At 42.2% G+C, this 26,080-nt stretch overlaps 1 protein-coding gene across 3 annotated transcripts; it reads left to right on the top strand.

Annotated features, from left to right (window-relative positions):
• LOC147034905 (BEN domain-containing protein 6-like) lies at positions 1-26,080 on the top strand. Of its 3 annotated transcripts, none has more exons than XM_085891017.1 (8): positions 1-68; positions 20,164-20,399; positions 20,646-20,710; positions 20,926-21,066; positions 23,662-23,773; positions 23,949-24,139; positions 24,871-25,054; positions 25,427-26,080. In XM_085891017.1, the coding sequence occupies exons 1-8, from the start codon at positions 13-15 to the stop codon at positions 25,516-25,518; spliced, it is 1,077 nt and encodes a 358-aa protein (XP_085747143.1). In that variant the 5' UTR covers positions 1-12; the 3' UTR covers positions 25,519-26,080. The 3 variants fall into 3 exon arrangements, with proteins under 3 accessions (XP_085747143.1, XP_085747151.1, XP_085747135.1); XM_085891025.1 differs by lacking the exon at positions 1-68 and adding an exon at positions 19,991-20,045; XM_085891009.1 differs by lacking the exon at positions 1-68 and having other exon boundaries at positions 20,052-20,399.

The following is a 26,080-nucleotide window of genomic DNA, read 5'->3' on the forward strand; positions in this document are numbered from 1 at the left end:
GCTTCCTTCTCAATGATGGAAGGAATCTTCTTTACCACACGTCTTCATAGCTACAGTGCTTCCAAAAGGTATTCACACCCCTTGATGCATTCTTTTGTGTTACAGCCTGAATTTAAAATGGATTCAATTTTAAATTTTCATCAATGATCTCCAAAAAATACCCCATAACCCATAATGACAAAGTGAAAACATGTTTTCATAAATCCAAACAAATTAATTAACCCTTTGAACACTGGCAGCCATTTTACCAGCCACTACACGACCCTCCATATTCCAGAGCGGCCGGATTTTTCTCCAGGGTGCCCAGTGTGGCGGAGCTGGAAATCCAAGGAGCTCAGGGTTCAAAAGGTTAAAAATGAAAAGCTTAAATGTCTTGCATCAATAAGTATTCAACATCTTTGCAATGACACTCCAAATTGGGCTCAGGTGCATCCAATTTTCTTCCCTTGAGATGTCTCGACAACTTGATTGGAATGCACCTGAGGGCAATTAAGTTGATTGGACATGATTTAGAAAGAAACACACCTTTCTATATATGGTCCTATAGTTGACAGTGCATGTCAGAGCAGAAACTCTACCATGAAGTCCAATGAACTATCTGCAGAGGAGGATAGATATTGATAGAATTGTGAGGAGCATAGATCTGGGGAAGGGTATAAAACAATTTCTAGAGTGTTGGAAGTTCCCAAGAGCACAGTGAGCACCATCATTAGAAAAGGGAAATAATATGGAACTACCCAGACTCTTCCTTTAACTGGTCACCCTTCCAAACTGAGCAACTGGGCAAGAAGGACCTTGGTGAGGGGAGTGACCAAGAACCCAATGACCACTCTGACAGAACTACAGAGTTCCTTGGCTGAGATGGGAGAACCTTGCGGAAGGACAACAATCTCTGCAGCACTTCACAAATCTTGGCTTTATGGGAGAGTAGCCAGATGAAAGCCACTCCTGAGAAAAAGGCACATGACAGCACTCCTGGAGTTTGCAAATAAGCATGCGAAAGAGACTGAGAGCATGAGAAAAAAATATTTTGTTGTCTGATGAGAAAATAATTGAACTCTTTGGCCTAAATGCAAAGCGCTACCTCTGGTGGAAACCGAGCACAGCTCATCACCCATCCAACACCATCCCTAAAGTGAAGTATGGTGGTGGCAGCATTATGCTATGGGGATGCTTTTCAGTGGCATGGACTGGGAGACTTGTAAGGATAGAGGGAACAATGAATGAAGCCAAATTTGAGGATTGAATCTTGTGCACTAAATAAGTGTCGAAATCTGGAGTGAAATCTCAAAATTCAAAGATTATAACTCAGTGTATATCTTATAAACTTTAAGCAAGGATGTGCACCCTCCTTCTCCACGTTTACACAGGAAATGTGAAATTGCCAAAGCATTTAACTTAACTTTTTCTAATGTTCTGTTTTTCTATGTTTTCCTCAAAGTGCAACTTAATTGAGTGCAACAAAAACCACGACGTAATGCTTGATCCACGAGAACATATCAGGACCAATACATTTTTGAAATATCATGCTATTCAGTACAATATCGTTTTTGGCCCTTTCTCTCAATGGTGAAGAATCAATTTTAAAAGTAAATAATTCTCATATCAAGATTCAGATTCGGATCTTCAGGAAAATTGAATAAATTCTTTCTGGTCACACACCCAACATCTTCACCAAGTTTCGTCTGAATCCGTCTACAACTTTTGGAGATATCATGCTACATGCCGTTTTTGGCCCTATCTCTCAATGATGAAGAATTACTTTAAAAATTCTAGTAGCCTAATCTGGATCCGGATCTTCACCAAAATCGAATCAGTTTGGCCTTTTCACATACCCAATATGTTCACAAAATTTCATCCAGATCCGTTCACAACTTTTTAAGATATCCTGCACACAAACAAACAAATCGACAAACAAACAAAGAAGAAGACATCATGCAGATCATGATACTTGCAAAATCCATAAATAAAATTGGACCTCAAAAATAATTGCTGGTTGAACTCAGTGACCTGATCTGAAAATCCTTTTCAAATTTCAAGTCAATGGGATGAAGAGTGAGGATTTTAGAAATTCTACCTTTGTTGTTGAGCTTGGGCCTATGTTGACCGTTTGGTCCATGTTGACATCAAAAATAATTGGCTGGTTGAATTCAGTGACCTGAAATATAAATCCTCTTCAAATTTAATGTCAATCGGATGAAAATTGAGGATTTTAGAAACCTCACTTAAGTTGTTGACCTTTGGCCGATGTTGACCTTTTGACCTTTTGAACTCAACAACAATAGCATTCTTCCTTATGAAAAACTCTACCATGTGGTGAGGTTTCGTGAAGATCGGTTTTAAATTGTGACCTGTAGGTGACAAACAGACAGACAAACAGACAAACAAGCCGGTCGGCGGTGATGGGTTGCCGAGCATGGAAATTATTAGATATAGAGCAAAATGGATGTAATATAGTGGATAGGGAATCACCTTAAGATTATGCAAATCAAATCTCATCCAGTTCCATCTCCTGATAACTACTCGGTATCCATTTGAATGAAAAGTACCGAAAATTCGGTTTGAAATTGGAAATCCCCAAAGTTCGAGGGGGTGCTGTGGGTGAACAAAGAACAAATTGAAAATCCGGCTTGATCCTTTGTGTGCAATCTATTCCAGATGATTAGTGTGAATTTTCATGACCATCCGACCATAACCCTAGGAGGAGTAGCATTTGGCGCGAAGGCACCTCCAGCTCTCTCATATTATCGATTTTTGCACTAATTGACCTTTGACCCCTGACCTAAGCGAAATCGGTCAATATGTCCTAAGGCAAAGTTGTAGTACTCATTAAGTACCATGAACCTCCAAAGTTTCATTTGTATCAATGCACTAACATGGTCGCAAGGAGGCCTTCAATTTTCACCAATTTTCGCGCATACCCTAATTGTAGGGGGCGCTGTGGGTAAAGTTTTCCATATACCACAAAAACCGGAATATATTTGATAGAGCATCACCTGTAGATCATTCATGCCAAATTTCATAACCCTTCCTGGGATAATGGCTTTCGGAATTGATTTCGCGTGAACGGTACCGATTTTGAAGGTTTTTTAGTTGTTGCTAGGGAACCAAAGCGTCCCTCGCAACCATCACAATTTCCAAAGCACTAGGTGATAAGATGTACCTACCACCCGAGTTTGGTCAAAACCCGAGTTTGCTCGGTTCTCTGTGGGGACATCCCTGGAGTGAGGTAGACAAAACAAATTGGAATATTTGAATAAGTAAAGCAATCGGACAAGTGAACTACGAGTTTAAGAGAGATATGAAAAATGCTTTCAGCGGCTACAAAGCAATGAATCCCACCCGCCGCACACACACCATATCAGGATGTCCAGGAGGTATGCATACTTGCTTTAAGCCGTCTCGCCTGGGTTCAAATTGTTTCACCTTTTTGTGCGATCTGCTTTCATTTAGAATATCATTTTATTTCATTGGGAGCTTGGAGCAGTGTTATCTACGATATAAAAGTCTTCGACATAAATGCAAATGAGTCATTTGTTTGTTTGTGACGCTACTCCTCTGAGTGCCCAATCATTACAAAACTTTCATAGGATGACATTTCTTGCCATAATACACCTTACTAGGGGTTTTAAACAGTCATTTTGTCATAAAACAAAATAACCCAAAGAAACAAGAAAAAAATTTCATCTATGTATTGCTAAAACTCATCTTGTATGTATGTATGTATGTATGTATGTATGTATGTATGTTCCCGAAATACAGCCAAAACGGTACACGATAGCGCAAAAACAAATTCGGCCCACCTTACTCACCATTTGCCTGCAGTGTGCAGTATCAAGTTCCGTTCAAATTGGGTAACGAAAAAATTATGAAAAAAATCAATTCCCGATTCAGTCAAGTACTCTTCGAGAGTATTTGATCAATGCAAACAACCTCAGTGGTATTGTTTGCTGGAGATATCTTTTTTTTCCTTGAAAATTTTTTTTTTCATCAACCGCTGTCACAACGGTAACCCAACGGGTTCACGGGTCGTCTAGTAACTTATAAACCCACGAGCCACCATCAGTCGTGGGGGAAGGGGTGGGAGTCTGGAGGGAGGGGAGGAGGGAGGGGAGTGGGTGGGAGTCTGGAGGAGGGGTGGGGGGGAAGGAGGTGGGAGGAGGCAGCGGCAGCGGGAGGGGTGGCATGAGGGAGAGGAAGGAGTCGGAAGGGGGACCTGCCTTTGCCTGCCGCGTATCTTTGCGAGTGCAATACTTCGTTTTCAATGATTAAACCAAGTGCGCAACTATATAACTGCCCTCTGTTCTGTACATTTTCTTACATGCAGGAACAGGTTACACATCACTTTCTGTTGGGTGTCTTGTCTTGCATAACTCCTCAGATAATCTGAAGAACTGCCTCTTTCAAATCAATAATTATGGTTGATTTCAACTGAAACACTCTCCATTTGACACGTCCCCATAAAAATATAATTCAGCAATAATAACTCAGAGGATCTGGGGATGGGGTTTCAGTTCTGTGACTGATAAGGCGATTCGGAGATGTTTCCCTCAGCCAAGTGAGATGTTCATTTGAGGTTAGGTTGTTGTTGAAATTTTGTTGTTGTTGAAACCACAGATTTTCATTATTTCTCACCTTCTTTCCATAGGTCAGTCTTCAGCATGTGAAGATCTTCACAGTCTTTTATTCAGTGATTTATTCTTAAAGATGATGGCAATGGGTGAGATTCATCCAGTCTTGAAAAATTTGTAATCATTGGGAGACTTTTCTCAAACTTCACGATGACCTTTGTAATAAAGATATAATCTGATTGTGAAAGGAACACCTTTCCTGTAGGATGCAAACTGTAAACAGGCCTTCAAATTCTTAAAAGAGTGCCAAACACCAGCATGCATCATGGCCCTCCTATGGTTTGACCTGTTGTTCCTCCTGGACACAGACACCAGCAACAATGGGTTAGTGGGGGTCTGAGCACAAAAGGACAATTGAAGAAACACAAGAGTGGATGTTGACCTATGGCAACCACACACTGAACCCCGAGGAGAGAAATTACAACATCTCACAAAACAGCCTGCTATCGATGGTGAAGATGTACCAGTTTTTGTGACAAATAACTGCGTAGCTGAGAGTTTGTGGCCTGGAAAAGACCATGTGGTCCTTCGGTGGATGGACAATTTTCAGGATCATGTGGGGTAGGTTTTCCCCATGGTTGGAAATTCTATCGGCTTACACACTTATGGTAGAACATCACCCAGGCCAACTCTTTTTTACGGACAACTCTTTTCATGAACATAAACTGCTGGTTGATGCACTGGATATGGCATGGCAGAAACGATCCACATTCAGACAATACATATTTGTATGGATTCAGATACCTTTGTCAGATGAAAATTTGGAAATGTGAACTCCAAAAATAAAATAAAATTTCACAATGAGCATTCTGGTGAAATAAATGCTCACCTCCACTCATGTTGGTGTTTGGCACTCTTTTAATAATTCGTTCTCTTCTTTCCTGCCTTCGGAATCAACTTCTACATTGTCTCCAATGTCATTCTGCCCTCCAGGTCTTCAAGGCAGCTGTTCACCACCAACTCGGGTCACCCCTCCCATCCAAAACCATGATATTTTCAACTCCAGTTAATGTGGCTCCATCTCGTTGTTCACCTCCATCTCAGATCCCCCCCCCCCACTACCCCTCCCCGATCTAAAACCAGGTTGCCTAACGCATTTATTCATCCCTTTATTCTCCCAATTGTGAAATCACCTTCCTGTTTCTGTTACTTCATCTTCCTCAATTTATTCTATCAAATTAGCTAATGTGCTTACCCAAATGTGCATATACAACCTCGTCTGCACGTGCTGATTTTTTCCTATTCCATTCCTCTTTTGTTATTCTTCCTTCCGTCCTTGTCCATTCCCATTCACGGTTAGTAGTCTGTAAATCTCCTGGCCTTTGTCGTTTATCTACTTTTACCCTAGACCCTTGAAAAATATCCCCAACCAATATAATACACGAGATAGGTTAAAATGCTTAGTAATGGATTGCCTGGACAGAGTGCAAATGGTGTCCTGCAAAGGTATTCAACCCCCCCCCACCCCACTCCTAACCCCCAACCAACCCCTCCAATGTTTTCACATGTTTATACTTATTTCATAATGCTTTCAAATCAAACTTAATATGTAGAGTCTTTACAAATTACTCCAAAGTGATAAAGCTAAAAAAAATGCAGATAAAATGTCTGGGTGTGCTCTGTCTTTCAAAAGGAATTAGCCACTGTGGCTTATCCAGGTTTAGAATGATAAGCCACAGGAGAAAGGAAATAGCCACATATTTTATTCTAAAGTTTTTTTTAGCAATATGAAATAATAAGTTAATTTTAAGGCGGATGTGTGAGTTTGATGGGTGAGGTTGGTTGGATGAGTGAGTTGGATTGTACAGATTGGTTGGATGAGTGAGTTTGACGTGAGATTGGTTGAATGAACGACCATCAGGGGAGGTGTTGATTGTGAGGGATGGTGGTGGTGGTGGTGGTGATGGTGTGTGTATGTGTGTGGGGAGGGGGGGTATGGTCTTTGTGCCTTTAGTAGGTGGTAGTGGGGGGTGGGGAGGTTGTGGACCAGGATTGGATGAACCTCATGCCAGTCAAACTCACTCATCCAACCAATCTCACCCAACAACTTCACTCATCCAACCAATCTCACACATCAAACTCACTCATCCAACCAATCTCACACATCAAACTCACTCATCCAACCAGACTTTCATCCAAACAAACTCGTCCTACTACAGGTACTGCTAATGATTGTGTCAAAACTCACCGAGCAACCACTGACCGAACGAAGCATGTAACGCCGAGTCACGCCGAATCATGCGGAATCATTCCAGAAAAGAAAAAAAAGAAAATATTTTCAAAAAAATTAAAATAAAATTTTGAGACGAGAATCATCGGAATCATATGTAATTTCGGTCGATTTTTTTTTACGAGAAACTAGTTTAAAACTACTAAAGTTAGTATATACTAGTACACGCCCATAAAATAAATAAATAAATAAATATTCAAACCACGAGCAAGAAACAACAACCACACAGGCCGTTTCTCACCTGATTCCCGTAATCAAAACATACAAAATGGCGGCTGTCTCGGCTAAAATCATCGGTGCTAAAATCGGTGGTAAAATCACCCAAAATTCGTCTAAAACTGGTAAAAAAAAACCCATGAAACATGGATTAGCGACAGTGGCTAATGGGTGGTTTAAAATATTAGCCACAGGTAAGGGGGATTCTCCCTGTGACGATGTGGCGAGCCGCAGCACACACACAGAATGTGAACAAGTTTGATTAACAGAGAAAATCAGATGATTCTTAGTTGCATAAGTATTAAAATTAATGTTAAATTTTCTTAATTCATAAATTTTCCTCAATTTGCCTAATGAACCATAAATCATATTAGGAGCAAATTATTTGTTTGAAAGGTTATAAAATAAGTGTAACAGGTTTCACCTGGATATAATCAGTGGTTTAACTTAAGAGTGAGCTGTCCTGCTTACCGAAGGAGTTTTAAGGTGAAACTCACTTGGTCAACCAATAAGGCAAACATGAAGACCAAGGATCTTTCGAAAGAAATCAAACATGAAGTGGTGGAGAAGCACTGTTCATGAGAGGGTGATAAGAAGATTTCAAAGTCACTCATTATCCCTTTGAGGGTGGTGAAATCCATCATTAAGAAGTGGAAGACATACAATCCATGGCCAAAAGTATGCGGACACCCATTCTAATGAGTGGATTTGGATATTTCAGCCACACCCATTGCTGCCAGGTGTATAAAATCAAGCATACAGCCATGCAATCTCCAGAGACAAACATTGGTAGAAGATTGGGCCACACTGAAAAACTCACTGACTTTCAACGTGGCACCATTATAGGATGCCACCTTTCCATCAAGTCAGTTAGGGCGAGCCTAACTTAGCCATCAAGTATATATATATATATATATATATATATATATATATATATATATATATATATATATATATATATATATATATATATATATATATATATATATATTGCAAATTCGCGCCCACCGGCGTGCGATTGGCCACATAACTCAAATCGCGGCATTTCGCCCACCAGACGGACAATTCAGTCGTGACCCTCCGGGAACTATCGCCCGGAGCCAGTCATGGGTGGGGGTTTAAACTCACCACGATCGTGCCAATTGCCCACCCGCGCAGGATAGGTTTGCCCGCCATATTCGACCTACCTAAGTACCTGCGCAAGTGGTCGACCGGGCGATCGTACCACGCCACAGGCCGACCCCAGACATGAACCGCTTAAGCGGTTCATTCCGTATTACAGGGATAACCGAGCGGAGTTATCGTCGGCCTTGACAGTTCTGATTAATTACCAGGCGTTTTAAACCCACTACGAATCTCTTACACGATGCAGGATGGAGAGTCAATAAAAAAGAAAGGAGACGAAGCAGAGCGGGAACAGTTCAACAAGCAAGAATTTTATTTACACACGCAGACACACAGACACACGTATTTACAGCAAAAGAATAATGCAACAAAAGCAAATGCAGAGTTAAAACCGAATAAGAACGACACACGGTAACACTTAAAACAATACTTCTTGAGCAAGACTGGCGCCACCCACAGACATTTACACAAAAAGCAAAGGAAAAAGAAAGCCACCCTCATAGGCGAGGAGGCAGACAGGTCCGTAGACCAAATGAACGTGGATCCCGGAAGATCGGCCAGGTCCACGAGACCGGGGCGGTCTTACCCGCGTCCTCGTGACACGATGGCGGGCAAGCCGCAATGTTCGCGCAGCTGCGCCTTGACTCCGTGCCCTGGCGTGGTCGGCGAGTCCTCTCCGGCATGCTCCGCGCACGCGGTCCCGTTGGCACCACGTTTAGGGTGGGGGGGAATGGGGGCACCCCTCGGCACTATCTCAGCGCGAATGGGGGGGGTGGAAATCGTTGATGCTCAGCGAGAGGGGTATGGCTGGTCAGCCTGGATCTCGCGACGAGTCGAGCGACCCCAACACCGCGACCTCGTCACCGTCCGCAGTCTTCCCTGCAATTCCTCTGCAACTTCTCTCCAAGCTCGACTCACCTCTCTATCAGTTCCACTCAGCTCTGCCCCGCTCTTCTCCCAACTCACGCCCTCAACTCACGCTCGCGAGTCGCCTTGCGCTCGTCTCTTTATAGGGGTCTCAGGAGGAGCCGATTTGCAAATATGCAGATCAAAACGTGATTGGAGGCGGGGCCACGCCACCCTCTGTTCAGCCATTGGTCGGGAAAAAAGGGGCGTGAACCTCCCTTGAGCCGTATATCTGCATAAACGGACTTCACATACACGCGCTTGGAGGCGGGGCCAAGCCGCCTCGCGTTCGCCCATTGGTCGGAGGGGGAGTGGGCATGAAGCATTTTGGATCCGAATTTTCCCCTCGGAAAGGCCGCCATTAGTGCTCGCGGCTCGGTGCGTTTGGCACCAATCGCCGAACGGGCCCTAGACAGCCCGACGTTCATTGTTCACAGGTGGTGCGGTTGTTGGTTGTGAATGAGAAAGGCGAAGGTGGTGGAGGGTTTTCGGTGGTGGTTTGATGGTTATGGTGTCGTTTGGGAATGGCGGTGAAGCGATGTTTGCGGGATGAAGTTGTGAAGGTAAAGGTAGTGGCTGTTTGCGTTGTTGTTGGCTTAATGGTCCAACATAACAATAGAGAAAAAAAATGGCGAACTCAAAGCGTCACAGCCCGGATGAATCACACATATTCCCTCGATACAACGGGTTTGGGCAAACTACACATTAACTACCGATATATCTCACATGAGGACTCTATATGGTGTAATGCGAATTTCCACAACCGTAACAATATATATATATATATATATATATATATATATATATATATATATATATATATATATATATATATATATACACACATATACACGCCACCCGTATCGTGCACAACGTGGCGTGGTTGTCGTTATACTATTATCGGTCTCTTTTGATGTAGCTTTTGGCACCACGCTACGAGCCACGATCTTGCTGATATTGGGTCATTTGCTTCTGTGTTGTGCAAAACCACATCCGTGCAGCCTCTTTAAGAGATATTCATTCGTATACCTTTTCAATGCAACCGGCAATCTCATCCCAGATCATGGGAAATGTCAGACGATCATCTCGAGCTTGCGGTAGAGGTTCGTTTGTGAATATCGCTGTATCCTAGCAGCTGCGCTGTTCATGCTCATGGTGTTGTTGCAGCTTTCTATTCCCCTCCGCCCACCACGGCATGTGCTGCATGTGTTGGCTTCTGCGAGGACGCAAGTTCAGATTTACCTCAGGGATAAGCTGAAAAGAAGAGTAGAAATGAAGTTAGTGGGGTAAGTAAACCTCGCTATGAGTTCCCTGCAACACATGCCCCATTTGACCCACTCGAAAAAAGGGAAGGGATGATCTAAATGTACACTTCAGGTCAAAAGTTTTAGAACACCCCCATTTTTCCAGTTTTTACTGAAATTTAAGCAGTGCAAGTCTAGTGAATAACCTGAAATGGTACAAAGCTAAACGGTAAACTGTCAGAGGTTAAAAAAAGGTTAGGTTGCCAAAAACGGAAAAATAATGTACATTTCAGAGTTGTTTAAAAAAGCCTCTTTTCAGGGAAAAGGTAATGAGTTCGCAACTGCAGCTTTTCTGCAGCAATAGAAATAAATTAAGTCTTGAAAATTGATGCAAACAATTCCGACACGTGTCCCAACATTTTTTTGATGAGTTCCAAACCCGCTGTCTGTGTAAAAGCAGTGTTGGAACAGTCTGTATTGCTAGACCCTATGAAGTATTGTGTGGACAATATTGCATTGCAGGAAGTAGTATATTGCTTTCATAATGGCGAGAAAAATACAATTAACAAAGGAAGACAGACAGACCATTATAACCCTTAAAAGTGTAGGTCTTTCCTTTAGAGAAATTCCAAAGGAAGCCAAGGTGTCAGTGAGTACAGTTTCCTACACCATAAAATGGCATTTGGCAACTGGAGGAAACTCTGACAGGAAGAGGTTTAGCAGACCCAAAGCCACAACACAATCAGAAGACAAGGTTCTGAGAGTCAACAGCTTACGTGATCGGTGGCTCACAGGACTGCAGCTTCAAGCACAGCTTAACACTGGTCAAATTAAGGAAGTCTGAGTTTTAACTGTGAAAAGAAGACTTTGAGCTGCAGTTTGACAAGTTGAGTGGCAGTAAGAAAGCCATTGCTCAGATGACAAAATAAGAAAAAGAGGCTTCCCAGCAGGCACACGACGTCAGTATGAAAGATTCACGACGTCGGGAATCGGCTGCTTGGTTGTACAACCATATCACGACGCGGTACAGCCGCAGCGTGCCCCGCGATTATCTAAAACTGTTTTTTCTGCCTCATGCGTTTCCAGGGTGAGCGCTTTGCCACCTCGTGCCATGTGTGGTTGTGTCTGCCTTACGCTGGAGGAGAGATCTGATTGGCTAATTGCTATTTCCGCATCACGAGCCGCCATTTGCAAGGTTTGGTTAAACTTGTGAACTTTCCCTGTTTCTGAGTGTGACAGACAATCCGCTTTAATCTGCAGAAGACTTCCGCTTTTATAGTTAAAATTATCTTCCGTCGTGATCATTTTTGGTAAGTATAATATTATAAATCGATTTTATGTCTTAGCTTTTGTTTTTGGACGTTTTTAAGATCACAGAATCCATGATGTGTTCCTGTTACTGGTGTGCTGGAATCTATATCGTTACAATCAATGGAAACTCTCCCGGGCCCGGGCCATTCAGGGCACTCGATCATGGTTCGAGTATTGGTCTCGGTAACGGAATCTGACGATCGAATCCTCCGGCACCCGATTTCATCATTCGTTTATCACGTTTAGCTGTCGCTGATATGGCCCTGATCGTGTGGATAAATCGACGGTAAATAATGAATTCATTTTCCGGGGTCTGTTGAAAATAAAACACCGGTCTGTGGCAAAAAGGGAACTCTGCAAAAATTACTTTGGACAAGTTTAATTGGTTCAGAACCTTTTAAAATATTTTTCTGGTGTGGATAATGCTTCAGTTGTTCGGGTCCGACGAATTACCACAGTGTTCCGCAATGTAACAAATTTAAAGTTCCACTGCTCTTAAAAAAGCCTCAATTAATATTTTTTTATAATATATTATTTTTTAATGTCCCCTTTTAACGAGTTAGGCCGAACCAAAGGCAAAAGGAAAACAATTTTCAATTATTGTTCACCGAAAAATGTGATTTTGTCATGAAAAATATTAACCCTTTGGCCACCGACAAACTGCCACTTGTAACAATGAAGCCTTCATTGTGGTAGTTTGTCACGAGGGGAATTGTTCAAGTTTTTCGGTGCACAATTGTTTTCCTTTGGTAAAATGGTTCTCAAAAGACATGAAAATAACTTTATATAATAAAGAATAATATTAATTGAGGCTTTTTAAGGGCAGTGGAACTTAAAATTTCTTACAAGCTGCTTTGAACACTGGTGAACTAAATTGTTTTTATTTTCTAAAATAAGGGTGATGTCCAATGCTGTGAGGTCCACATACAATTTGTGTGGAAAGAATGGGAAGAGACCTTTCCGGAACCTGAATTTTTATAAAGTTGTCAAAGGTAATGAATTCTGCTAAATGACAGTTTATAATGTGCATGACTTGAGCGTAATTGACATTGCAAGCCTTGTTTAATGATCATAAAGCCCAATATATACGAAGTGGAAATTCTTATTATTTTTCAGACAGTACCATTGCCAGTCAGCCTACAGCAATGGAGGCGGATGTGGACACTGCCATATCACAACATTTGAAATATGCCCCTGATCGGTGTGGAGGTTCCAGGCAGGAACAAGCCGTCATCTATCTATAATTCCAGCAGTGTGTGTGTGTGTGTGTGTGTGTGTGTGTGTGTGTGTGTGTGTGTGTGTGTGTGTGTGTGTGTGTGTGTGTGTGTGTGTGTGTGTGTGTGTGTGTGTGTGTGTGACCGCTGTTTCTCGACAACCACTGGTCCGATCTAATTGAAACTTGCTAGCTATATTGCTGGGGACCTGAGTGTGTGCCTTTTCAAGGTTTGATATTAATTGGGCAAGTGCTTCCCAAGTTATGGCCATTTATTTACCAAACCAACTGCGTCGGCATGGCCAATGCGGAAGAGATCCTCAGCCGCGTTCCCCATTACGGGTTACAACGTACGGACTTCCGGATAGGGATGACTTACTGTATTCTCATAATTTCTCGATTTCTTATGCGCATTTATAGATAAACACAATGCCCCAATCCAGTCGTCATTTATGAGAGCGAAGGAATGGCCTGTGTGGTTGTTTGAAAGTTGTTGTGTTTTTTGCACGTACGGGCACGCACGTACAGACACATACTAGTGTAATAATAACGAGTAACAGCAACACGCTGTGCCAGCCATCCACGTCCTTGATTATTAAGAATTTGCAGCATAGTTAATTGTAATGTTGTATGTTGGAAACCCAGCCTAAGTTTACATTGTGAAAATATTTATATGTACTTTTATACAGAATGAAGTTATTTTATTTTCTTGTGAAATTAAGATTGAAAACACCCAAAAAATTAATTTTTTGTGCTTTGGAATTATTTATGTGAGATGCATTCAAAATTGTGTTTTCATACTTAATGATGTTCGATTTATATTTTTTTCTTTGTATGAATACACACACATAGATATATATTTGGTCTCATTGATTTGCCTGATTGTAATTCAGTTTTATATAATTTTATGCACTGTTCATATCATGTCAAGTACCATCTGTTTAAGTCTTTATGCATCTCATACTATTGATGCCCGCTGTGGGACATAACAAGTAAAAATATTTCTAAATTATATCAGAAAGGTGTTTGACTTCCCAAGTGGGACCCGTATTGTACTCTTTTACCAGTCATTGCTGAATTTCTACCTATTGAATGTCAACTATTATGTCGTATAGCAAAATTTAAATGTGGTTCTTCGTCTTCTCATAATTCTTACCTGAGGTTTTTTAATTATGATTCTTGTAACAATGGGTAGTATGACATCAGTAGCTAAAACTTTTAATTACATTTTATATAAATGTAAGTTATCGGTCAATACCTTTTATGCTCCTAATGCCCATTTAATGTATGCAAACACTGCATGATGATGTTATTGTACTTAAACGTGCCTTTGTGCAGTCAATTATATTTGAGAGAGAAGAAGCTCCACAGTTCCTCTCTGGAGCAGAACTTTCTGAATTTGAATTGTTAACTGTGCTTTGCACAAAGTGAATTTGTCAAAAAGGTATTTACGACTTTTACCCATGTGGTATTTCTTTTTATTCCCAATTTTTAGTATATGTTTCTCAATTGCAATAGTATCTACTTTTATTTATTGTATGTTTGTATTTGAGTGTGCTTTTTTGGTACGAATAAAGATATTATTATTGTTAATACTGCTTGTATATTTTTGCCGCAATCATGCTCTGCGTGATACATGATTATAAATGATTATCAATTACAGTTGTTTTCAAGTTGTGGTCATTATGTGTTACTGTGCAATGTAATTATGTTGCAATACAACTTCAATGTTTTCAGTCTCAGTCTCAGTCTCTCTCTCTCTCTCTCAGTCTCAGTCTCTCTCTCTCTCAGTCTCAGTCTCAGTCTCAGTCTCTCTCTCTCTCTCTCTCAGTCTCAGTCTTTTACAATACAACCGGTAGAACAGCGGTGCTGCGCTGGCCCCAGACCTACGGGTCGAGGGCTCCATCAAGCTGGAAGCTGAAGGGTGTCATGCACTGCAATGTTCGTTTCTTTGGCGTGCAAAAAAAGGGTAAAAACAAAAACTCCATTTTATGAACGTTGTGATAAAGTTGAAAACTAACGTCATGTTTCAATGTTGTGAGAACGTTGAAATCTGACGTCATGGGTGTTGCAAACACAACTTCCCACTGACCCAATTCTGACGTCAGGTACAACCAGAACACAACGCTGCAACGACGTCAGATTTCAACATTGTGACAACATTGAAATCTGACGTTGTGACAACATTGAAATCTGACGTTGTCACAACGTTGAAATTTGACGTCATGGGTGTTGCAAATACAACTACCCACTGACCCAATTCTGACGTCAGGATAGAACTGGCAAACGACGTTGCAACAACGTTGTGTGCCTGCTGGGTTGCCTGGGCCATGAAGCACCTCCAGTGAACAACTTAAAACTGGAAGAAGGTCTTCTGTACCAATGAATCAAAATTTGAAATGTTCGGTTCATCACGCAGGGTTTTTGTATGCCGTCGAGTCAGCGAAAGGACGGCTCTTCAGTGTGTGACACCAACTATCAAACATGGAGGAAGAAGTGTGATGATCTGGGGCTCTTTTGCTGGATCCAGAGTCGGCGACTTGCACAGAATGACTGGCACCCTGAACCACAAGGGCGCCACAGCATTTTGCATTGCCATGAAATACCCTCTGGTCTATGCCTGATTGGTCAGGGGTTCATCCTACAGCAAGATAACGACCCAAAACATACCTCCAGGCTATGTCACAACTACCTTTGAAAAAAAGAACAAGAAGGTAGGCTTCAAATCATGGAATGGCCAGCACAGTCTCTAGACTTAAACCCCATCGAGCTGGTTTGGGATGAACTGGACAGAGGGGTGAAGGCAAAGCAACTTACAAATGCAACACATTTATGGGAACTTCTGCAACAGTGTTGGGAAGAGCTTTCAGAAGACTATTTCATTTCCATTTTAGAAAGAATGCAACGAGTGTGTTTGGCTGTTATATCTGCAAAAGGTGACGACTTTGACGAGTCAAAAATTTAGATTAAATTTTGTTCAACAAAACGATTCCATGATTTCTCTTTTATTTGCAATTAAATTGTTTATTTGTTCTATGCTTTAATTTAAGAGTACATGGAAATATTAAACTGCTTAAATTTCAGTAAAAACTGGAAAAATGAGGGTGTTCTAAAACTTTAGACCGGAAGTGTATATTAATGGGATAACTGTCTCGGGACTGCTGTATGATGGTTGCTATTGCCTTGGCTGCATGTGGTTCCAAGAACTGCAACAAGAGATATATATATATATATATATATATATATATATATATATACATATATATATATATATATATATATATATATATATATATATATATAATATATATTCGTGGATTTCCGCCCGCCGGCGTGCGAGCGACCGCGTTTAGCCAATGGCGGCCGTCTCGCCCACCGAAAGGACAATCCAGTCACGGCTTTCCGGATTAACGCCGGAAACCAGCCACGGGTGTGTTTTTAAGCACACCACAGCCCAGTCAATATTCTACCCGTGAGCAACAGAGTCAATCGCCGAATTGTCGATATACCTAATTATTCGCGCGGGCAGACTACCGAGAGACTGTATCTCAACGGGGCCGCTGGGAAACGAGCCGCTTAAGCAGCTCGCTCCGTTTTGGTATAACCGAGCGGGGTGTTATCGCGACTCCGGTTCGACCCGATCACTTTATCGGCTATTTAAAAACCAACGATATTCCGAGTGCAATATGGCAGTTCGATTCGGGAAAGGACGCAACGAATGGGTGACATTTAAACAAGCACATTTAATTCACAACCAAATATGCACGTATACAATCATGCAATGAATGAGGGTAGGGACAAGACGCGAGCAAGACAAAGAGCTACGACCATCTATTTATTATGTACATGCACTTAACAATTCTGCTTAGCGGACAAGGCGCCATAACGTTCATTCAAAAGCAAAGAAAAACCCCAGGACAGTCGAGGGGCAGAAGGGACCCCTTGGGATCTTTATTGACACGGAGCCGTGTAGACCGCAGAGGCTCTGCGAGAACAGGCTGGCTAACTTCACCTTGCTGGGGCGACCCGCGACGTCCCGTCTCCACGACCCACAGTAAGGCATGGCTCAGCAGGCCACACACCTTGGCTCTGCTGCGCTCCGCTCTCTTCTCCTTTCCACATGCGTCCACAACCTCCCGCAGCAGACGACTCAGAGAGCGACCACGAGTGGGAGAGTCCCAGTTAGAGAGCGACCGACTCGACTGACAGAGAGCGAGCGACCATGACCTCCAGACCTCCAGACTTTCCGACCTCTCGACAGAGAGACTCAGGAGAGATACTCTCTCACCACCTCGCCAAACGCCAACTCAGACCGCGACCGCGCATTCAGCGCGCTCTTTTATAACCACGGCCCCCTCTTCTCGGCACTCGGGGGAAAATTCCAGGAGAGATCGGATCGGCTCTTTTGGTTTTATAGCTGCCTCCCGCGTCTCTTCCGCACATGTTTTTCGTTGGGGGGGGAGGGTGAGGCCGACGTCCCTTCTCTCCTGATGAATGTCAGGCTTCTCGCAAACTGGCTGAGGTGGCAATGTGGTGCTGGTTACGATGACTGTTATAATGGTCGCGTGGCTGGCATTTTGTGGTGGTCGTGAGGGTGGTGTGGTTGGGCGCTTGTGGTTAAAGTGGTTGTGTGAAGGCGGTGATGGAGAAGGTGTTGGTGGTGGTGGTGGTTGGTGTGAAGCGGTTGATGAGAGCGATGTTGGTGGTGGAGGTGGTGGTTGTGAAGCGGTTGGTCCAAAATAACGATAGCAAAAGAAAAACGGCTAACTCAAAGATCACAGCCCTGATCACATGAATAATACTCATTTGACAACGGTGGGGAAATCTACCTGAACACAGGCTTATCGGCATAACGGATCTAAGGACCTATATGGTGCTCTGCGAATTTCCACAGCCGAAACTATATATATATATATATATATATATATATATATATATATATATATATATATATATATATATATATATATATATATATATATTCATATGTGTGTCGTTATTTCTTTATACATTTATATTTATATATGTATATGTATAAATATATGAAGATACGTATGTTTGTATATATATATATATATATATATATATATATATATATATATATATATATATATATATATATATATATATATATATATTTCCAGCAATGTGTGTGTGTGTGTGTGTGTGTGTGTGTGTGTGTGTGTGTGTGTGTGTGTGTGTGTGTGTGTGTGTGTGTGTGTCTGTGTGTGTGTGTGTGTGTCTGTCTGTTTGTATGTATGTCTGCGACTGCCGTTTCTCGATGACCGCTGGGCCGATCTCATTGAAACTTGCCAGGAATATTGCCGGGGACCCACGGATGTGCCTTTTCCAGGTTTGACATTAATCGGACGAGCGGTTCCCAAGTTACAGCCATTTATCTGTCGACCAATGACAGGACATGGTGCTATGACATCACGAATGACGTCAAAATTCATGTTTATTTATTATTTCTTTTGCACGGGGAGAGAGAGAGGGAGAGAGAGAGAGAGAGAGAGAGAGAGAGAGAGAGAGAGAGAGAGAGAGAGAGAGAGAGAGAGAGAGAGAGAGAGAGAGAGAGAGAGAGAGAGAGAGAGAGAGAGAGAGAGAGAGAGAGAGAGAGAGAGAGAGAGAGAGAGAGAGAGAGAGAGAGAGAGAGAGAGAGAGACTGAGACTGAGAGAGAGAGAGAGAGAGACTGAGACTGAGACTGAGACTGAGAGAGAGAGAGACTGAGACTGAGAGAGAGAGAGAGAGACTGAGACTGAGACTGAGACTGAGACTGAGACTGAGACTGCACCTACGGGCCCATTCTCGTATACAATAATTATACACATATATACATCCATAAAGGTATACAAACACACAGATCAAACCCTCTTACTTGACGAGTCAGCAGGGCACAGATCTGTACGAGACAGCAGGCTGTATGATATCTCAAAAAGTTTGTCAACGGATTTCGACGAAACTTGGTGGGCAGGTTGTGTTTGGATGTGTGACAAGGATGAATCGATTTGATTGTGGTGAACCTTCAAATCAGAACGTGAGATTTCAAAAAAAAAAATCCAGTGATTCTTCTGCCTTGAGAAATGGGGCCAACAATGATATGTGCCATGATATTTGAAAAATTTATGGACGAGTTATGAGAAAATTGGTGGACGAGTTGGTTCGGTGACAAGAACAAGAAGGTTCGCTTTTGGATCATGTTTGGATCCGTATCCAATGTATTCGTGGATTCAATATGTATTGTTCAGCCTGGAGGAGTTATTGAGTGCCGTTCTCGTTACCTCCGCCACGGAAAGTGAAGGAGGTTATGTTTTCACCCGTTACTGTCTGTTTGTTTGTAGGATATCTCAAAAAGTTGTGGACAGATCCGAATGAAATTTTGTGGACATGTTCGGTGAGTGGGAAGGACGAAATGATTGGATTTTTGGTGAAGATCCGGATCCTGATCCGACTATTCGAATTTTTTTAAGTATTGAGAGATCATGCTAACCCAATATACAGCACGATATCTCAAAAAGTTGTGGACGGATTCGTATGAAACTTGGTGGACAGGTTGGGTGCTTGACATGGACGAATTGGTTTGATTTCGGTGAAGATCCAAATCCAGATCTGGATACGAGGATCATTTAATTTTTAAAGTGTTTCTTCACCATTGATCGGGCCAAAAACGAGCAAGCACGACATCTCAAAAATGTATCAGGCCAGACATGTTCCACTGGATCAGGGAATACGTGGCGGAGGTTTGCGCCCCGCCGAGTGCCCTTCTTGTTGATTATAATCAATGGCTCTTCTCAATCTTCTTCTTCTTACTCTTCGTGTACAACAACAACAACAACAACAACAACTCCATTGAAAGGCACATCTCATCGATGAAACACACCTCTCCGATACACCATTAATGTATCAAACACAAAATGTTTCCTTCGACCGTGGTATATCTAGAGTCACAAAGCACCGAAGACACTATTATTAAAACAACACCGAATAATAATTATGGTAACGATGAGAAGAGGGGAAATAAAAAGAAGAAGAGGGAGTTGCCATAATAATAATTATTATTATTATTATTATTATTTTTTTTTTTTTTTTTTTTTTTTTTGTAAAGAGCAAGAGCAGGAAGAAGAAGAAGAGTAAGCGGAAATTTGCCTCGGCTCCATTGTTCCCCTTGGTGATTTTATGTGTGTCTGTTCAGAGATAAGTTTATTGCGTGCATCCACGTGGGAGAACCGCCATTTTTCCCAGCATTGTCTTCACTCTTGTTTGTCGTTTTACCCCCGACCGTCCAGCTGGAGACAAAGGACACCGATGATTGGCGCGTTTGTGCTCTGCTTTTTCTTTGATGAGGAAAGGTTTGGCGTGGTCAAAGCCGAAAAGGTCCACGGTCTCTTGGAGAGCGCAGACGATGGATCAGAGCCGGTGTTTGGAATCGCCAGCGCCGACCAATGGACCGTCGACTGGGACCAAAGCAAAGGTTCCAAAACGATAACGCTGCAGCGCAAGTCGAGGCTCATAAAAACATCAGGTGGGTGTCTCGATCACCTATTTGGTCCTTTTGAAATGTGATGGGTTTTGTGAGGTCGTTTGAGGCGCTTCGTTACGATGGTGACCAGTCTGTGCTTGCGCGAGCTCGGCACGCGGACGTACTTGCCGACCGAGTCGTGCCGGTGATTTGTTGCCTTACGTTATTGTTCCGTTTAAACGATGTTGCACAGCGATCTCGGGTCCTCCACGTCCCTTCTTTTTTTCTTTTTTTTTTTTTTTTTTACAGACGACAAGAAATATCTGGACCACACTGGGAAACAATTGCAGCGGACTCATGATTTGATGTCGCAAGTAAAGCTTTTTCTTTTATTCTTGCAACATTTAATCCTTATCATGAATATGGACAAGTTTGGAAACTTTTGCACTGTTTTTACCAGATTGCATGCACGTGTGGATTTCTCGTAATGTTGTTAAAATAACAACAACCGGAAATGATTTTTCTTTTCTTTTCTTTTCTTTTCTTTTCTTTTCTTTTCTTTTCTTTTCTTTTCTTTTCTTTTCTTTAGGAGAACGAACCCCCCGGCGATCAACCGAGCAGCATGGACGAATGGACTACGAGTGTGACCACGGCGAAAAAACGTCCGGCGATGTCCTTGGATGACCAAAATATAGGAGTAGTAAAGAAGAAGCAAAAAGATGTGTTTGCGGTATATCCCATGTCTGATAACATAGGGAAAACAAATCAATTTGAAGGTAGTCAGCATGGGTTTACCAAAGGTCGTTCCTGTCTAACAAATCTTTTAGAGTTCTATGAAGCAGTGTCTGATTGGGTGGATGAGGGGAAAGGCAGTGGATAGAGTATATCTAGACTTTAAGAAGGCATTTGGTAAGGTACCACATTGGAGGTTGCTCGCCAAAGTGAGGGCTTCTGGAGCGGCTGGTCAGGTAGATAATCGGATTGCAAACTGGCTTAGTGGTAGGAAGCAAAGAGTGGCTGTGAGTGGGAGGATGTCTTTCTGAGAGGATGTAAGTTGTGGGGTACCTCAAGGATCAGTAATAGGACCATTATTATTCACTCTTTATATCAATGATTTGGATAATGGGGTAAAGAGTAAGCTTTCAAAATTTGCAGATGACACAAAGCTTGGAGGTGAGGTGGAAACCAGAGGGGGTGGTGATGAGATGCATGAAATTATTGATACTTGCAGAGATTGGGCAAAAGACTGGCAGAAGGAATTTAGCCTGAGCAAGTGTAAGGTGTTGGGGATGGGAAAGAACAATGAAAATAGAGATTACAGGATGCAAGGGGTAATTTTGGAGGGTGTCACACAGGAGTAGCATCTGGGGGTGGTAATAGATATCGGAGGTAAGCAGGCAGCACAGTGCCAGGCAGCTATAGGTGGAGAAAATAAGGTTTTAGGTTGTATTCGGAGGGGGATTATTTATATATCAACAGGGGGTGTTAACATTGTACAGGAATTTAGTGAGGCCACATCTAGAATATTGTGTGCAGTTCTGGTCACCACAGTTCCGGAAGGACATCGGTGCCAAAGAGAGGGTTCAGCGCAGGGCTACAAGATTGATTCTGGGCCTAGCTAGACTCAGCTATGAGGAGCGGCTGAATGAGACAGGGCTTTATTCACGAGAAAGGAGGCGGTGACATGGAGCTACAATAGAGATGTTTAAGAAAATGAAAGTTATCAATAAAATAAGTGGAGATGAATTATTCAACAGAGTAGACAGTGATAGGACCAGGGGCCATTTCCTGAAAGTAAAGAAGAGGAGAGTTAAGACAGTAGTAAGGCAGGGGGGCTTTTACTCAGAGAGTAGTTAATGCATGGAATGGCCTGCCTGGAAAGGTGGTGGCAACAGAAACAGCAGATAAGTTTATTAGATAGGTACCTGGAAGTTATGAGCCCGGTGTTGGCTTAGTGGTTAGGATGGCTGGCTTGGGATCCTCGGGTCCTGAGTTCGAGCCCTGTTGGCCACTGAATTTACACCAGGGGGTTGACTCAGCCTGTCATCCTTCCAAGGTCGGCAAAATGAGTACTAGTTTACTGGTCCCAGTGTATTCCCGGTTAGAATAGGTGCACCATGTCCATGTGTGTCGTAAGAGGTGACCAGGGTTGGCGTCAGGAAGGGCATCCAGCCATAAAACATTGCCTCAAGAAGGGAACCATGATTGCATGGAGCCCGCAAATAGCTAACCCCCTGCTCAGCAGTGAAAACTGGCTGTAAAACGGCGGATTACCTGGAAGTTATGGAAATAGTGGTTTAGAGATGTTGGCAGGACTTTTAGGTAGTTTGAGCATTGATGGGTGTTGTGTGCATGTGTACGGTGTGTTGGTAGGGGTCTCATCAAGAGTGGTTGTGTGGTTGATGTGTGTTTTTAACCAAGCCCATGCCCCCTCCCCTGAAAAGAAGAAAAAAAAAAGAACATTTTGCATTTTCTTATTTGATCTTGTGATGATAAATTAGGGTGGTGTTGATGTGGTGCAGGCTTGATGGGCTGATTAGCCTCTACCTGCATCTAATTTCCTTGTGATTCCTTGTGAATTTGAGGGTCATGAGATGTTGGAGAGAGGCCTCTCTCTGTCTCTGTCTCTGTCTCTGTCTCTGTCCTCTCTGATGAACCATTCTCTTCGCAAAGTGCCAGTGCCACCAAAGCACTTCCTCACCAAGGGTTATGTTGCGTGGCTTACCACTGCTTTTAAGTTGCCTGCCCAGCAGTAGTTATGGCAGGAACTTGTAATTTGGCCACGGTGTCGGCGATAGCTCGCCAACTCTTCACCAGGGACACTGTGGGGATCTTTAACATCTACCCATGAATGCCGGTAGACACGATGCAAATTTAACGTCTGTCTGAGGGATGGTACACACATTGATGAATCACTCTGCCTGTGAAATGCCAGGATGACAGTTTATAGCTGGCCCGGGATTCAAACCCAGACAAGACACCTTCAAGGCGAGTGTTCCTCCAGGTCATCCTGCCACCCTGAGATGTGGGGGTTAAATGTGGTTTTGTCTTGCTTTATTTGTTCGTTAAAGGTGGCATCTTGAAAATTGTGGGATTTTGTCCTTTTCACCAGGTTCCTGCTGAGATTTTTTTTTAAAAAGTATTTCAGCCAATTTTTGGTGTTTTGATGGAAAATCCTGATTTATATAAGATGGTGGTAATTGAACTGTATTCACTCACTCCAATTCAACACAACCTGCTTTGATGTGTCCTCTCATATTAGAGGTGATGTGCATTATGACAGTTTATAATTTTCAATCCAATGTACAATGTTCTTGTTTTGCAGGAAGAAGAACTCATAAATGAACTACAAAACGAAAATGCTGAGCTAAGATGTGAAATTTCAAAGCTTTCAGCCACTTTGGAGCAAGCTGAAGCAAAGCTTCTGCTTTGTAATGGTAGGCATTGAACGACATCTCGTTGTACAATTGAATGAAAAATGCACCTCCTCTTCCCAAATTGTGATCCGAATCAAAGTTTTCATCTAACTTTTGTCAATGAAACTTTTTTCCATTTATCAACTGAGGAAATTCAGCAAATACATCTGTAGCTAACCCTTTTATAACCTTCCAGTGTCTTCTGAAGTGGTACAAAAAATGGAGCAATTCTGTTTATTGGGAAAACGAGCTCCTTGGACTCAGTGGCCAGCACACCCATCCATGTCTCCTCTTCCATCCATTCAGGAGAGCCTATGTTCATCCTCTCCTGAGCCCATAGAGAATTTGCCTCCAATGAGACGGCCATCTTCATTCGATGAGTGGGAGGTAAATATCTTGTTGCTATAATGCAGCTGTTGTGTATATGGGTATGTAAATAGCCGAAATAGCAGGCACCCCTCCCCGCCCTACCCCCCCCCCACCCGTGGTATATGTGCTCTCCCAGAAGTGGGTTGGAAACTGAAGCTAAAATTCAGTTGTAAAGACACAAGAACACACACAATCATTTCACTTGAAACTCACTAAATAATGCAACTATCACAGAACATGGTTAGATGAGCTGTTTGAGAAGAACATTGCTGAAGTGCCTGTCGTAGACAGGCCCTACAGCTGGTTTGATCAATAATTGTACATGTATAATCATATGCACAGACAGGACAATTATTAAAATATGAAACAAATTTGAATTAATATTCTCGCCTTAAGTTGAGAACATTTTGCCTATGCCTTCACTTAACTGTAATATGAATAATTATTTTCCATTTGTGGAAACATTTTTTTATTGAAATTCGAATGGTCTTGTGTAAGCCCATTTGGAGGTTATTTGCTTCTCTTTGCGTTTGTGTACTCGTATTAGCACTGACTTCAGCAGACTGCTTTTGAACAAATATTTAAGTTTCGTATTGCAAGAAAGCTGGACCGTTTGAAGGAGCATTTATTTCCGTTTATTTTGTCTTTTATGGACAAAATTGTATGTACTTACTTTGACGCGTGCTTTCTGGGTTTTTGTTCCATTTCGCTTGACTTGCACAATTTAATGGCTTCTCTTCTTCTTTCAGGATGCATATACCAGAGTAATTTCCACCAATCCGCACAGGTTTGTTGGTGATTTGCTCCTTGCCAGGTTTGGGAAGGAGTTTCTTGGTCAGCATAGCCTAACAGGTCAGAGAAGCAGTCATCCAAATGTGAAGGAAAAGGTTCCAAAATCTGCTTTGCCAGTGGATACATTTCACTGCATTCAATGTGAGTAGCGAACTTTGCTTTTATGTTTCATTTGCATTATTATCCTCATCCTCCCCCCCCCCACCTCCAAACTTTCGCCCAAACAAGTTGTCATTTATCACCAAGTGCCAGCATGCAACATCATATTGTACTCTCAATTCCTCAAATTCACTTTATCTGGTTGGTCATGATTTATCCTAAAAATGAAAACAGCTTAGGGAACATATGCAACTGAAATGCCACACCCTTGTGTTTTTATTTATTTATTTTAATAATGGGTTTGAGCATTTCAACTTGTCAGATATTTAATAAATGTGATTGTTGTGTTTGTCAATGGTTTTAACTATGTATCAAACGCCACAGTTTCTTATTATTATTTCTCCTTTCACACAGATGCATTGTCCTTGAAGTTTGGAGGACGTCCTCTGGGGGACGATGTGGTTAAGAATCTCATTCGCTGGAAGCTGAACAATAGTGGCCGTTAGATTTCCTTTGTGTGTTTTTATATGTACCAGCAGATTAACTGCTTGACTGGCAAGCATGCAACATGTCTTTTTGACACACACCTTTATTTGGGCAATGTATAGGTAAATGACAGCTGCCTCAATCGCTCCCAAAATAGCATAAAACACCTGGGTTACATGCATGAAACAAAGACATACCTTCTGTTTATAATTCAAAACACCTTACTGCACTGGAAAATGTGGAGACAGGAACACTGCATTGTAAATTGTGGGAGCTTATAATACCCTCTCCCACGTAGAGCGGTGCAACACTACACATTTACATTGAGAATTTATACTCTCCCTCCACGCCCCCCCCCACCAGATCCCCAGCTAATACATCCCTCTCCACTAATGGGGATCATGCTGATCCTCTTTACCAAGTCCGGATGTAATAGGTCCAGAACTGTAGGAGTAGCATGATAAACACACTGCCCAGTCTGTGCATTGTAGTCAGGATTTTGTGCCATACGGCAATAAGTTGTCACTCAACTATTTATACTTCCTTTATTTGTGTGCATTTTCAATAAAAAAAATACTTTTT

The sequence above is a fragment of the Eptatretus burgeri genome, chromosome 1, assembly GCF_056783735.1.
Source record: "Eptatretus burgeri isolate ZD-2024b chromosome 1, Ebu_testis_v1, whole genome shotgun sequence".
NCBI lineage: Eukaryota > Metazoa > Chordata > Myxini > Myxiniformes > Myxinidae > Eptatretus > Eptatretus burgeri.

What these genes read in the sequence shown, in the direction of transcription:
- LOC147034905 (XM_085891009.1), top strand. Translation starts at nt 20,054, where the DNA reads ATGTGTGTCTGTTCAGAGATAAGTTTATTGCGTGCATCCACGTGGGAG. An exon ending in CTCATGATTTGATGTCGCAA is followed by an intron (nt 20,711 to 20,925) that starts GTAAAGCTTTTT and finishes TCTTTTCTTTAG; the next exon opens with GAGAACGAACCCCCCGGCGA. An exon ending in TACATTTCACTGCATTCAAT is followed by an intron (nt 25,055 to 25,426) that starts GTGAGTAGCGAA and finishes CCTTTCACACAG; the next exon opens with ATGCATTGTCCTTGAAGTTT.